Below are 14,576 nucleotides of genomic sequence, written 5' to 3'. Positions count from 1 at the left end.
GACAATAACAGCATAGTCCTATTGTGCCAAAGGCAGTTACACAGCACATACTTTCCAGCTATGTTGTAAAGTTTAGTTCTTTGAAGATGACTCAAATATCAGCTGACCCACAGTAAAAATAGTTTCACGTGGCACTGCATTGGTCCAAGACATTTGCAGCAAGTATAAACACAAACCAAAGATATAAGATTCACTAAAATTCCTTTCAATAGCTGGATTGCTCTCTAACATGAAGTTACCCAGGGCACTTACTAACTTTCCTGGTTTTTCTTCTGCCATTCCTTTGAATTTATGTTAGTGAGACTTGGCAAGACCTGCAAACTGAATCACCAAAAGTACCATACAGTTGTAGTGGTTGTAACTCTTCCAACACCAGTTTGCAGCCTTCACATCAGTAGTTGAGGTCTGCTGTGTATCGCTTAGCCTTGCAGTTGGGAAAGTGACCACAGATACTACCATAAATACTGGCAGATGTGACAAGAATTTGGTGATGCCAGAGGAATAAGATGACTTTCTCTCTAGCTGCTAATTAACATCTTGAATTATAGAATAATAGAATGGTTTTGGTTAGGAGGGACCTCAAAGATGATCTAGTTCCATCCCCTTGCCACAGGCAGGGACACCTTCCACTAGACCAGGTTGCTCCAAAATCCATCCAACCGGACCTTGAACACTGCCAGGGATGGGGCAGCCACAGCTTCTCTGGGCAACCTGTGCCAGTGCAAAACTAACTGTTAAAATGTAAATTAATGTAGACAAAACAATAGTCTGTTTTTCTACAAGCTCTTTCAAGAACTTTTATATTCAAGCAGCTGAGAACAAAAACTTTGGGTACTTCAAAGGAAAACAAACCCTAAAAGCAATCAGTAGCAAAACCCAAATTTTTTTTATAGCAGCATCTAGTATTAAAAATCTCTCTACACAAATAGTAAGTCCATTAGAGCCTCAATGTCAAAGACGCTCTGTTAAGCTGAACAAGCGAAACATTTCCACAATGATGCAAGCCAGCAAAGCGCTCCTTAAGATGTCAACAGGGAAATACAATTCAGTCTTAATAGGTTGAGAGCTTATGTAAGCCATGCTTATATGACAGTCTATTAAAAAAGCAAGTGAGCAAGTGACGACTGCAAAAATAACCTGTAGCTTCCTAGAACATGCAGGCTAAAGACATGAAAAACTCCACTCAAAGACAGGGTGATAGCTATAAGGTTCACATGTTCTGGACCAAAAATGAAGGGAAATAACATCTCCCAGTATAGTGACAGTTAAGATGCTATTCCCTCCTGTGTAGAAGAATGATATGGAATCACTTCAGCGCCATGAGTGGCCTAAGAATTAAAATCATTATAACTAGCCCATGTGCCTTTCTCCTGGTAAAGCATTATCTATTCTTCTGCAAAAATGAGTAAGACTTCATTCCTAATTAGTAATGCAATGCTAGCAATTTTGTATTTGGGATATGAACAAGTTTCTCTGGGCGACAACTTGGTTCATGGAATTAAAGCCATGGAGCAATATTAGGTTTGCTATTTCTGGATTAAAAAATGGTACATTTGCACACACATACTGGGAAAAGGAGAAAAAGAATCTTGAGAACTCACCACCAGGTTTCCTATCACCATGACCAACAAGAAGACAAGAAGGCACAGTGGCTGCCCAGCTACTTCCATGCAGTCCCACATGGTCTCAATCCACTCCCCACACAAAATTCGGAAGATGATGAGGAACGAGTGGAAAAAATCATTCATATGCCATCGTGGCAAATTGCCAGTCGTGCTTATCTTCTTCACATTGTCTATGTAGCTTTTCCCAAAAAGCTGCATTCCTACCACAGCAAAAATAAAAACGATGATTGCCAGCACAAGAGTGAGGTTACCGAGGGCACCCACTGAATTACCAATGATTTTGATGAGTGTATTTAAGGTCGGCCAGGACTTTGCCAACTTGAAGACTCGCAGCTGTGAACAAAACATAAACAACAGTGTCAGTTCACAGAAGCAACATACATTTTGGCTGATGAATTATTAAAGTGCATAAAACATGAAAGACGCTAAATACCACAGTGTGTGTGGTACAAGGTGATTTTAGCCATACTTCCTGTTAACCTCACTAGTACTATTAATAAAATATCAGCTGGGCTTCTTAGATAAGAATTCAGTTTTCCAGAGCTATGCTCTGCCTTGTTAGATAGACCTGCTTTTAGCGGTGCATTCCCCCAAAATCATAATGACTGGGGAGAGGATGGAAGGAGGAAAACTCAGGTCTTAGTATTTTCTTTTACATTGTTTTTTCTCCTCAAATTAAACAGCCTGGCAGGCATCGGGGGGAAGGGGTTTTAGGGTTTGATCCCACACAGAAAGAAGAAATTCCTCCGTGTTTCAGAGCAAGCCTCAGCCAGATGCTATTAGCTGTTAGCTCCCAGGGTGAAAATCACCTCTGTGCCGGGGATCACGCAGTCTATGCACGACCCACGTCCCACTTTAGACCTATTTTAAGGACGTAAATGGTGCCTAGCCCTTGTGCTGTGTTTTCAATCGAAGGTTAATTTCAGCCCTATTGAAGAAGGATTGCTCAAAAACTAACAGGAGACTCTCAGGATGTAACATAAGCAGTGAAAATTTAGCATTTTTGAGCAGTGCAGAGAATTTTTTGGGGAAAAAGTCTTCTGCTAAATGTAATCATAAGGGCTTATTTTCCTGGTCTTTCCAAGTTGTGAAGCCATATCATGGCCAGAATGATTAGCATGGACATCCTGGTACATGAAGTGCAACACAAATGTCAGGCTGGCAAGGAAACTACTTTTCTGTTCCAATATGCCAGCAGTCTCTCATTAATAGAATACCACTATCCCGTGCATAACAAAGAAGCTAACAGCTAAGGAGTTCCCGTGAAAGACAGATGCTATGTTATGCTGATCAGTTCTAGGAAAAAAAAAATCATCCCGTGAATAATTCAAAGACATCTTCTTTTGACAACATTTAAAAGAACAGTGGCATGTTTAGAACATGATTTAGGAATAACAACTCCTAAAACAACATAGTGGCTCTTGCATTTCTTGGGCTATCAATTATCTGCTGACTATGCTAACAGGTGTACAGGTATAAAATGGCAGATTTTTATTACAAATTGGAACTCAAACATTTTAAGTGTTCTGTAAGTACCTGGCACAGCTAGAAGGAATCAAATTATGTTCTCATTTACCCTGATGTAAATCTGGAGCAATTCCATTTATCGCGCAGCCTATAATTACTGTCACGTACTGTTCACCAGTTTGCAGCAATTAAAGTCTTTATCGGCAGATGCGTTTTTAAGAAAATATGTTGCATTCATGTCAGTTTATATATCATAAAAGAGGAGGGGTGAGAACAGAATAAGACCATTACCAATCGAAAGGAGCGTAAAACAGACAGGTTTCCCATACTGGACAAACCCAGTTCCATCAGGCTTAGAATAACAATTATGCTGTCAAAAATATTCCAGCCCTGCTGAAAATAGTAGTAGGGGTCAAGGGCAATTACTTTGAAGATCATTTCTGCTGTAAAAATCCCAGTGAAGACCTGCAGAAAGAAAATATGAAGTCAAAGTAACCTTTTAAGCACACCTCTTTGCTTGCAGACTGATACAGGTGAACACAGCAGAAAACAAAACCCCAAACATTTTACAAGCAAATACTTTATTTTTCATGCCTGGTTCTTTATCACTATTACAACTTCGTCTCATCTTTTCACAGTAATATTTGACACTGCCGTAAAGTTACAGTGACATCCAAGTTCAAGCTCTGGATTGAAACATACATTTCCATCTCCTTCAACCATCTGAACAACGCCAATGGTAAGAGAAAAAGAAAGTGTAAAGGTGCCTTTTATAGAGGTTAAATCTATTCATTTCAGTGGAGAAACCCAAATAAATGGATCGTGAGTGTTGAAGGGTATTGGGGTTGTAGTGTTCCTGCTGTATTATCCCTTTTCGTTATTATTGTCCATATCAGGGCAACATAAGTCTCCAGTCATTCTGAGGTTATAGCTGACAGGTGATTAGAAACTCTAGTTTGAGTCCTAGGCATTTTTTTTACAAATACGCATGGCAATTTTCTTTTGACAGTGTCTTAGGAACATATTGCTTATTTATGACCCAGTTCAAATGTCATATGGAGGAACTTCTAATTGGAACACTTTTCTGTAAAGCAACATATAAATATTACCTATGAGGCGGGGGGTGGGGGGGGTGGGGGGAGTGGTGGTGGGATGGGAAGGCTACTGGCAAAAAATTCGGTTTTAACACATTTCTGGCAAAGTATCTCAGAGAATCAGATCTTGTGCTTTCGTATGCCTCCTTAAGTAACGTTTTAAGTGCACAACATAAGGCTACAGTCAACATGAAACGACTAAACGTGGGCACTAAGTTCTTTATATACAGTTTCATTTTCATTCCAAGTCCCAGAGATTTATGTTTCTGAAAAAATCTCTATTATACATATATATTAAAGCACACAGTTTTGCATGAAACAGTCAACATTAATACACTGTGCTGGTTAAAAACAAGGGGGGAACCCAGAGCACACGTATCAGTAACATAGAGTCAAAGAGAAGCATTTTCGTTCAAATAAGCTAGATATTTGCAGCATTATCCCAGCAAAACTAATCAACTCTGAGCAACAGAGATGAGAAACCCCGTAAGATGTAGAAGGGAAAAGTTAAAGTTATGTAATTATGATACTAAGCAATAAAATTAGATAAATAAAAAATAAATTTCACCAGGAAAATAATACCTTGAACTGCAACAATACCTTGGAATGTATCAACATCTCATCACCATCCCTTACCAAGAACCCAACACAATGACCTGTCTCATACTTCTAACTAGCCAACAATTTCTGAGTCATGGTGGTCAGAGATACCAAAGCTTCCCACCAGAATGCTTCAATTTCCCTTAGGACAGAGGAACAAGACAAAACTGGATGTCCGTGAAGTTGTATCTAGGGGACTGCCTTAAAAACCACAATACCAAGCTGCATACATTATGCAACCATCTTGCTGAGAAATGACTCAGGAGGATCACTTTCTTTGCCTGAATCATTTTAATCAATAGGCTTCTGAGAAGGAAATGTCACGGTAAGATAGCAAAATGTCTGAGCCTTCCTAAAGGCATCAGGAATCACGTACATGTACCAGCTATGAATTTCCATCAGCAGCTGTCAAATCACTGGCACCTGGTACACACTGACTAGACTTGGACAAGAGGCTGGATACTTAAAATGATAAAGGCTGGAAAGAAAGCAAGTAACTTAGCATCCCGCTGGAGCTAAATATGACAATGGTGATTTGGAGAGCTTTGCCTTTAAAAAACAAATTAATAATCTTTATCATTTCAGCTATTTAGGCTTAAATATTGCATAATGGTATCTATGTCTAAAGGAAATAAAAATCAGTAAAATCTTGTTCTAGCTACCCATTTTTAAGTGGTGGCACCACATAGGCAAATGAACCATGTACACGTGCTTGTATGGCCTTCTGATCGCATTTGAAAATGTTTATTTCTGTAAGTGATGATCTAAAGGAGCCTCAAAGTAACAGATGCTGCATGAAGTAGATGGACAGAGAAGTAGATCTCCAGTGGCTGGCAGTGGATAAAGAATTGTTCTTGGAGAAAGGAAATCCATTGCCTACTTTCATTCTTTCATTTGTTTTGAGGAAAAAATGACAAAGATTTCCCCTTTTTAATATTTCCCCCCATTTAATACTAGTGTAATAATTCAAAGAGGGTTAGATGCAATAGGAGGACAATGGCCAGCGAGCAGGGGGTCAGAGGAAGGGTCTGTCAGTCTGTGGTTTAGGGAATGCAATCACCTGGCAGCCTGCCCTGAAGCAGGGACTCTCTTTCATAGGAAATTGCAAAAAAAGTCAATTTTCATTACAAATGACTTTGCAAAATCCTCCACAAAATGGAGTTACCTTCCTCTGACCTGCTCTACTCACAATCAATCCAGTTATGTGGGGGTTTAAGTAAAGCTCGTGATGGGGAGCTGGGGTGGTTTGTCATCTCACAGACCCATCTTGGGATCTCAGAGGAAAGGGAGCCCATGCCATCAGCCTGTTACAAAAAATATTAGCAGGCTTTTTTTTTTTTAATTTTCAACTTTAGCACAAAGAGGAGAACTAGCTCCAGGAAGCGCTGAGGAACTCACAGTGAGATTTTGGGGTTTGTTTGTTTGCAAAATTTAGCAAAATTGGTTTGCAATTTGTACCTCTGCCCATTGTTTCTATTTCCTTGTTGGCACCCTGCTCAGCCCTGCTCAGTCCCAGCAGGTGTGCAAGAGCTGTGTTGGTAGGAGGGATGCCAGGAGCTAGAGTTTCACTGCTTGTGGTCTGCAAAGAGAGAAGCTGGTCTGACAAAAGCAGAGTAAGGAAGAGATACATTTACCAATTGCCACAGGGGGAAATGGCAGCATTACCACCTGCTCTGATGGATAGCAGGTCTGAAGGAGTATTTTTAAGTCATCTTAGAAGGCCACAAACTGTTGAGTAACAACAAGGAAGGCTGGCTGCAAAATGGAGCTGGATGCAGTCCTGTGAGATGACTTTCTGAGCTACCTTATCTACTGCTTTCCGCAGAGGGCAACAACATGGGTCTGAGGCAAGAGAGACCCAAACAGATTTTACACACAGAGATTTGCCAAGACACAGCAGCTGAAAAACTGGAGACCGGTCTCACAGCCTAGGAGAAGAACCTTAAGCTGGCCAAGAAGGCCCAGAGCTAAGAATAACAAGGTCCTACAGGATAATTATGGTCCTACAGGATATCTTTGTTTCTACCACTAGATTTTAGGGGCAATTCCACCATTCCATAGCTAGATAGCCTGTGCTTTTTCCAATACAGACTCTTCTAAAATTAAAAGGATTTTAAAGCAGTAAAACATCGGAACATTTAAACATAAACCCTGAGAAAGACGATTAAAGAAAAAGCTTCCGTTTTGTAGTAACTGCAGAATTTTAGTGGCCCCCTGGGTTAACAAACTGTACTGCATTGCCTCTGGAAAGGCTTTTCTGCTGTCCCTGCAGCTTGGCTGTAGATCTGTCACTCTGCTTCTCCTCAGAGAAGTGCGGTCTCTGCTTACTTTGCAGTTCTATCCCTGGCTGCTCCAGCCTGCACGTTCAGAATTTCCCCCTGAAGCATCAGCCATGTTTTGCTCTATGTCCCTTCTGCCCCAGGGTTTGCGTGGGACCCAGTACACGCTAATGGCTAAGGCAGGGAGGCACAGCAAAACACACGGAAAATGTAGCATAGGCACCTTCCCACATACATATCTACCTATGACCAAAGAGCATTCTATCTCTCTCTCCAGGATCTATCTTGCCTTGGGTTTGGTTTTCTTTTCCTGTAAATTTTTTGGGCTTTGGTTCTTGTTTGTTTGGTTTGTTGTTTTGTTTTGTTTTAACTTAAAAGTCATGATTAGTCACCAAGAACTGGCTTATCATTGCTTTAACAGAAATCCCAAGTAAACCTCATTAATCCTCTTTTTTCCTTAAACAGATACAAACTTGAAACTTATCAGGAACAGCTCAGAAACGTGGCTTTATTGGTTACTAACAACATTAGAATATGTTAGCTTCACAATACAGACCACTGTCTTCCATTCTTTTTTCTTCACCCTCAGGAAGAAGTGACTGTGGACTTACTTGACATGTCATAGGCAAAGCGATGCTGACAATATATCAACAAAGGGTCTTCCCAAGCTGCAGCCAAAACTTTGACAAGCGGGCAATATACTCCTCAGGTAGCACTTCAAGTTAATGTTCACTTACCAAATTGCCTATGTAAAGCATGTGGTCAAACTCCTTCGTCATCTTATAATGCTCCAAGGCCATGAAAAGCGTGTTCAGCACAATGCAAAGGGTGATGGTAAGGTCGGTAAATGGGTCCATTACCACAAACTTGACAAATTTCTTGATTAAAAGCCAAAGCGGGCAACAATCCCAAATGAGAAATTTAACAGCAAAGTGGTTCCAGCAGGGAGGACATTTCTGGTGTGATTCCTCAAGCTCTAAGTCACAAGCAGTAAAGTAACAGTCAATTCACACTGAGTTATAGGACGAGAGAACACTTAAAATGACTCACAACATAAAGGAAGGCCCCTGAATTACCCCAAACTTTTTTCTAGGATAAAATATTTCTGTCCTAATAGGCTGGCAAATTACACACTTTGAGGGTCTTGCCAGTTGACCTGCACTTAGCAGACAGTGACTTATTCTAAAAGTAATAACCTTTTAAAAGCGTCAGAAGCAAAAAGAGAGAACCACACTAAATATGTAAAGTCCAGCATTATATATAGGCTCGGCTTTTCACTGTTTTCCAGTTTTCCAAGTTCATATGGATAAGAATACTCTATCTTCATTTAAATTAGACTGGAATAGTTTTTTCATTCCTGTGCCACATTTTAGGAGTATCTTAAATATACCTTTTAAAGCAGTTAAGAGCTGAAAGAGCTTAAATCCAATATTTAGAGCTGATTTAACCACTTGAGAGCTAGAGTACCGCTGGTTATCCCTTAGGTTTCTGTTCTTGACGTGCAATCCAAACAGGCATTTAGTGTCTGATTTCTTCTAAAAGGCCCACATACAAAATCAGGGGAATTCATAAGTCAGTTTGAAAATGCTACTAGGGCTCCAATGTGCTTTTTAGAGGTGCTTTTAAAATATTACCTAAAATACAACTTTCATATGTCCATTTTACTTGAGCACAAAAGAACTGAAATAGCTTCAGAAGTATAATTTGCATTAAACAGTGAAAAAGAAAAGCCAAAAAAGACAGTTAATGGCTGAATGATAATGATTAGTAAAATAGCTTAATGCTTTCCTTTTCTGATTCCTTTATAGGCATGGAATGCTGTATAACTGTCTTAGTCTATATAATTAGAACCTGCACTGATAAGAGGAAAACTTCAGCCAAGGCTGTTATTTCAATCAGTTTATAAACAGCCTCCTCTCTCAAGTCAGGATGCATTCTCTGTGCATTTGTTCTTCATTGGACAACAGAACTGAGGTATTAGGTGTCCTCCAGCAAGCTTTTAAAATATCAGATTATGTCCCGCATGCACAGATTTTGTACAAACATGTACTCTGTTCCGAGATCTCTGGGAAACCAAATCGCTGCCGAGAAATGATTATATCTTTTCCAGCCTCCAAACAGGGTTTAAAGGTGTCTAAAATGATGTGAGAACCCCACATGATGGGGGGAGGGGGGGGGGGGGGGGGTGAAAGATGTGAAAAATACCCCAATCAATTTCAATGTAAAATCTTAATTTTGTATTTTTATTTTTTTTTAAACCCACCTCTGAAAGTAATAAGGAATTTAAGTCAGTCACTTCCCAAAGGATCTAATTTTTCCAGGTAAATCCATACTTCTCATAATCACTTCTAACCAACCCTGCTTACTCCACTATTATTAACTTGGGGACCTTCACAATGGGCACACATCAAATGCCTCTTTTCCCTGAGGCTCCACACTTGAGAGAAGCTCCTGTAAGTCCAGGTTGCTACTAAAGAGGGCAGGTTCATCTCTCAGCCTCAGCCATATGTTATTCCTCTGTCCTTTTGCCAGCTTTTGTGCTCCTGCTTCTTGTGGGTGAGCTGGTTCTACTTATTGATCCAGCTGAAAACCAACTGTTCGTACAGTCAAACTAAACTGCAGGAACTCAGCAAGGGAAGGAGGTAGATGCAACTGCCCTGTTTTGGCAGTGATGTGGTATCAAAGCATTTTAAATAAATTAAGAAACCACATCCTTTCTCAGCACAGATGATCTTTGGAAAACACAACAGATTTAATAGTTTTTGAAAAAAAAATCTGCAAAAGGAAAACTAAAATCAGACTCCACTGCTTTTTTTCTGCTATTTTATACTGTTATAAAAAAAGTGGTCGGAAGAACGCAAAGTGTGTGTTCGGGGGTATTTTTCCTCTTATTTTTAAATGAAAAAAAAAAACAACAACCCACAACAAACCCACAAACCAATAAAACCCCCTAGGTCCTTCTTTGTCTGCAAGGCTTTTCAGTGTCTGGGAAAACAAGCAAACAATGACTACTCAAGATCTGAGAGCAAAAAACAGGTGTAACTAAAGGGGAAGGGATTTCTGGTCTGGAGGTTTCATATAGTTCAGCACAAATCATGCAGCTATTACTACAGTTAAAGCCTGTGATTCATTTTATTCTGATTCAATATTCCTCTTGTTGTTAACAAGTATTCAATTTCAACGACCAGTCAAAGACTGGGAGTTAGGAAATCTTTGATAAGGATGGTTTTCTTCTATATGAAGCTAAAAATGTTCAACCTCTGAGTTACCCCAGACTTGATGGTCTGTATTTCTGTGGTAAACAGTAATAGAAAGTACCATCCTCCCCCACAGCTTAAATGTTCTGCATGTAGCTAGTGACCGCATATGCCAGCCTTTGCACCAGCTCCAGAGAGGTGAGACACAAATGTATGTACAGTCATTCAAACAGTCTGGTGCGCCACTGCCCTACATCTTGGTTAGCCCTGAGTAAATCAAATTCCATGGGGGCAAAAAATCTTACCAGATCCAATACTGATTATCTGGCCAGCATTTTGTCAGGATTTTTACAAGTCCATGGGTAAGACAGTGATTCTATTGCCTTCTGTTACAGCATTGCCTCTGTTAAAAGGGTTGCAGTAACTGCTTATAATGCCTTCTTGCAAAACAACAAGAGTCTAATGTCAGGGTCTTTTGTGTCACTTTGCTCCTGCCAATCAACATTGAGTCTGAGGTTTTGAGTCTGGGGACTAAAGACACATCGTACCTTCCAGGGCACTGGTGATGATGCTGACAGCGCTCACTGCCCTCTGCCTCTGAAAGGGTTCGTCCGAGTGGTCCACTGATGGGCGGTGGGGCATTAAAAGCTGCTTCTTGCTTGCCTCGTCAGAGGGAGAGGTCTGTTTAAATGAACACATTGGATCAGAAGAGTAAAACCAAAGTAGATATAGGGTAGCATTTTCAAAATTGTCTCAGCACTATTTTTTCCCATCTGAAAAGTCCAAAGCTCACTAATTTCCCAATTAAGCACATGCTGTTGGTGTGCTGCTTTTGAAAATGCTCTTTGAACAATTTTGGAAACTGTCCTGCCCTTTACCTTCGTGTAAACAGGTGAAAGATGCAGGTGAAAATAAAAGGATACTTCTGATCCTGAAGAAACAGCAGAGCTGTTTTACCATGCTCTCTGGTTGTGAAAGAAGCCCTGCTTAATTACATTAATTATTCCATTAATTCTGAAATGTGTTAACTGTTTAATTATACTGCTAGAAGAGGAAAAGGGGCGTGGGTAACAGCTCCATTACAGGCCTCTGATATCAGACCAAGCAAACTGACTCCTCAACACATGTTTTTTCTTGTTCTGAAACATTGCCAAATCTCAGGAACATATTGTCATTCTGGTGATCTTTGGTGTCACGGATTCTGAAGCTCTGTAATTAGTGGAGAATCTGAGCTTCCTTTTTTCTCAGGAAAAGTAAAATATAACCCAAACCCTCTTGTTCTCATGTTTCAGAAGGAAAAGTGTTTTGTTGGGTTTTTTTTTGTTGTTAAAAAAAAGAAAGAAAATACCAGAAAAACAGAACTCCCAAACTGTCTTTATTTAATGTTTCATTTTAAATTGGTTTTATACTTTTTGAAGGCTTGGGTTTCTGAAGTCAGACAGAAACACGGTATAGCTGTAGACACACGCTGCATTAAATACTTTATATTGTCAGCTCACAGGAGCAAGATCTTAAGGCTTTTACTATTACAAGTTCCCACTTCATACATTGACAAATTCTGCCTGATTTACTCCTCCAGCTCTCTCACAGGTAGAAGGAAAGAGGGTGGTTGAGGTGTAAGGATCTGGGAAAGCCAAGTTCAGCATCACTCTGTCACAGACCTCCTGGTCAAGACACTCGGTCTCCCAAGATAAGTGTTTTAATAGCTTCTGTCATGCTCCTCCAAGCATACAGGCTGTGAGGCCAAGACACTATGTAAGCAAGGGAGATGCACTGTAAATAGATGGGTCTTGATGGCTCTTGCAAGGAAATATGAAAGGAGAAGAAATCCTTACAAAGATGATAACCCCTGGTTTATACAGATGTCAGAATAGCTGCTTTTGCTTCTCCATAGTCAAAATGAGCTACAGGATTCAAATGAGCTACAGGAATCGGATTCAATCTTCTGGATCTTCCCATTGCTTGAGTCTGAAATGGCCCTAACCACCCCAAGCAGCGCCCAGGATGCCAAGCAAGACATGCCATGGGCAGCAGCCCCGCAGCTCTGTTGTCTGTGCCTGTGACATGCGCCAGAGGGACTCAGGATCCCTCCTCTTCACCATTTCTCTACTAAAAAGGCTCTTCAAGAAAGGCAGTTCCATGAGAACAGCATGAAAAAAGTACTGAAGCTCTACAAGCTGTCTTTCTGGAGCGTGACCCCTTCAGAGCAGGGGACATCCCCTTGTCAGATGGTCACAAAGGACAAAGATGCTTGGCCACTGGCTGACACTAATATTAATAGCCAGGATACTGCTTGCAGGTCACTTCAAAGTACTGCAGTTAAAAATACCAATTATTGCAAGACCAGAGAAGAGTAAGGACTTTTAAAGCAAGCACTTAAAACCATTAGCTAAGTCAGGAAAGCAGTAATACTTCAAAATGTCTTTTTTCTTTTTTTTTCCTAAAATGTTCTCTTTTGTTAAAACAATTGGCTCATTGTCCATTCAGTTACTGACACAGCCATCTCAAAAGGAAAGGTGTAATCAGAACTTATTCAAAGACTCTCACATCTGCACAATATTACAAGAAAACACTCTATCCTTGGCTTAGGAGATGGAGAAAACCCGAACGGTATTTAGGATGCAGTAGTTCTCTTGATTCCCTTTGCCTCAAAAACATCCAAAAAGAAACAAAGAAACAACAAATGTTTTATTAATGAAGAAAGCATCTACAAAATTGCATAACCATTAGCACCAGTTTGGAGTAGGTAACAAATACACGGGACTGAAAAGAAATAACTAGACAAGGAGATAAAAAACATGAGGGAGACAAACTTTTAAGTAATATAAACTAAAAATGCAAAAGGCAAAGAGAAAGGAAAACAGCCAAATAAACCCCCAGATCTCCCAGATCCCTCTGTCTGTAGAATGAACTGCAAATTCCTCTGGATTGTGTAACTCTTTTTAACCTGTACCATCATCCCATCTGACCCAAACCTTAAGACATACCAGTAGAATATGTTTAGACAACCTCACCTTTAGAAGTGCCACTTTTCTGACTGTCAGGAAAGATACTATATTCCTATTTATGCATGCAGAAATGTTTTTTGCAGGAGTTATGCATTGGTGGCTTTTATCTGAAAGCCACCTTTTACTTACAGGTGCAAAAATAATTCACTGCAGAGGTAAAAAGCCAAAGAAAAAAACATTCAGAGATCCATTCTTCTTATTTTTCGATTCAGCTAAACCAGGCTAAATAAAAAATTAAACAGGTTTGGCGTACCCTTCATAAAAAATAAAAAAATAACAGGGAACTGACTTTTTCCCTAGGTTTGATGTGATATTGACAAGTTTTCCAAGTCACACAGCAAAGGTGTGCCACCGGAGCCAGGACACAGCGTCTGGCAATGCTGGGGTAGAAGAAATAGAATCACAGAAAAGCTTGGGTAGGAAGGAATCTTCAAAGCTCATCTAGGCAAACCCCCTGCAATGAGCAGGGACATCTCCAACTAGATCAGGTTGCCCAGAACCACATCCAGCCTGGCCCTGAATGTCTCCAGGAATGGGGCATTCACCACTTCTCTGGCAAACCTACTCCACATTCCTATGCTTTTGCAGGAGGACATGGTCCCTTTCCCAGTAGGGCAGTAAATCTATCACATAGGCAGCCTGACATTTGCTAAAAAGTATTTTTCCAGGAAGGAACATTTCCATCCAGGTGAATTGCTTAAAATTATTGAAGTTACTCAGGGAAGTTTATGAGCTTTTGTTCTTTGTAAAGAACAGATAAGTGAGAGGATTTTTTTATTATTTATTTTAGAACAGAGATAGCTAATAGTCACACAAGGAACTAGTAGGTTTTGTACTCTGAGATAGAGAGCAGTTCCAGGAACTGGACAAACAAGGCAGCATAAAGGTTATCATCATTACAGAGAGAATATACACAAGCACATTTTTTCATAGTACTTATATTTCTACAGAAATTAAGTAAAAATAACAACAGTCCCTATGGTTATGTAAGGATTGTCCTTAGGATCCAGATGAAAAATCACAATGGAGTTCAGCAGAGGCACCTCCAGCAGGATGAGATTATTTGTATTCCTCCCTGATTGACTGGAAATGTTTCTCCTTTGGATTAGCTTAATTCTATAGGGATAAATATACTATTCAGTAATTTACATGTAAATGAGGATGCATAACACTTCAAAATTACTTTCTTCTCAGTGCCTACAGTTCTGAGCTATATCGAAACTGTTATGTGAAGATGGACTTTTACATGGCAGCATTTTAAAGACCACATTTGGGAACTGGGACAGGTTTAATTTTCCTTGTACAG

At 40.0% G+C, this 14,576-nt stretch overlaps 1 protein-coding gene across 4 annotated transcripts in view; it reads right to left on the bottom strand.

Annotated features, from left to right (window-relative positions):
• Positions 1-14,576, bottom strand: part of LOC133280109 (sodium channel protein type 5 subunit alpha-like) — a 215,612-nt gene that overhangs the window by 93,174 nt on the left and 107,862 nt on the right. For all 4 annotated transcript variants that reach the window (XM_061474505.1, XM_061474506.1, XM_061474507.1 and 1 more), the window contains 4 exons: positions 10,811-10,943; positions 7,803-8,041; positions 3,384-3,557; positions 1,602-1,958 (listed from right to left, as the gene is read on the bottom strand). In XM_061474505.1, the coding sequence (XP_061330489.1) occupies positions 1,602-1,958; positions 3,384-3,557; positions 7,803-8,041; positions 10,811-10,943 (903 nt within the window). The remainder of the gene's footprint in view (positions 1-1,601; positions 1,959-3,383; positions 3,558-7,802; positions 8,042-10,810; positions 10,944-14,576) is intronic.

The sequence above is a fragment of the Pezoporus flaviventris genome, unplaced genomic scaffold, assembly GCF_033815535.1.
Source record: "Pezoporus flaviventris isolate CSIRO_AGI_PZ_B2104156 unplaced genomic scaffold, CSIRO_AGI_Pfla_v1 ptg000079l, whole genome shotgun sequence".
Lineage (NCBI taxonomy): Eukaryota > Metazoa > Chordata > Aves > Psittaciformes > Psittacidae > Pezoporus > Pezoporus flaviventris.
Note: the sequence above shows the minus strand (reverse complement) of the source record. Positions and strands in the feature narration are given on the sequence as shown.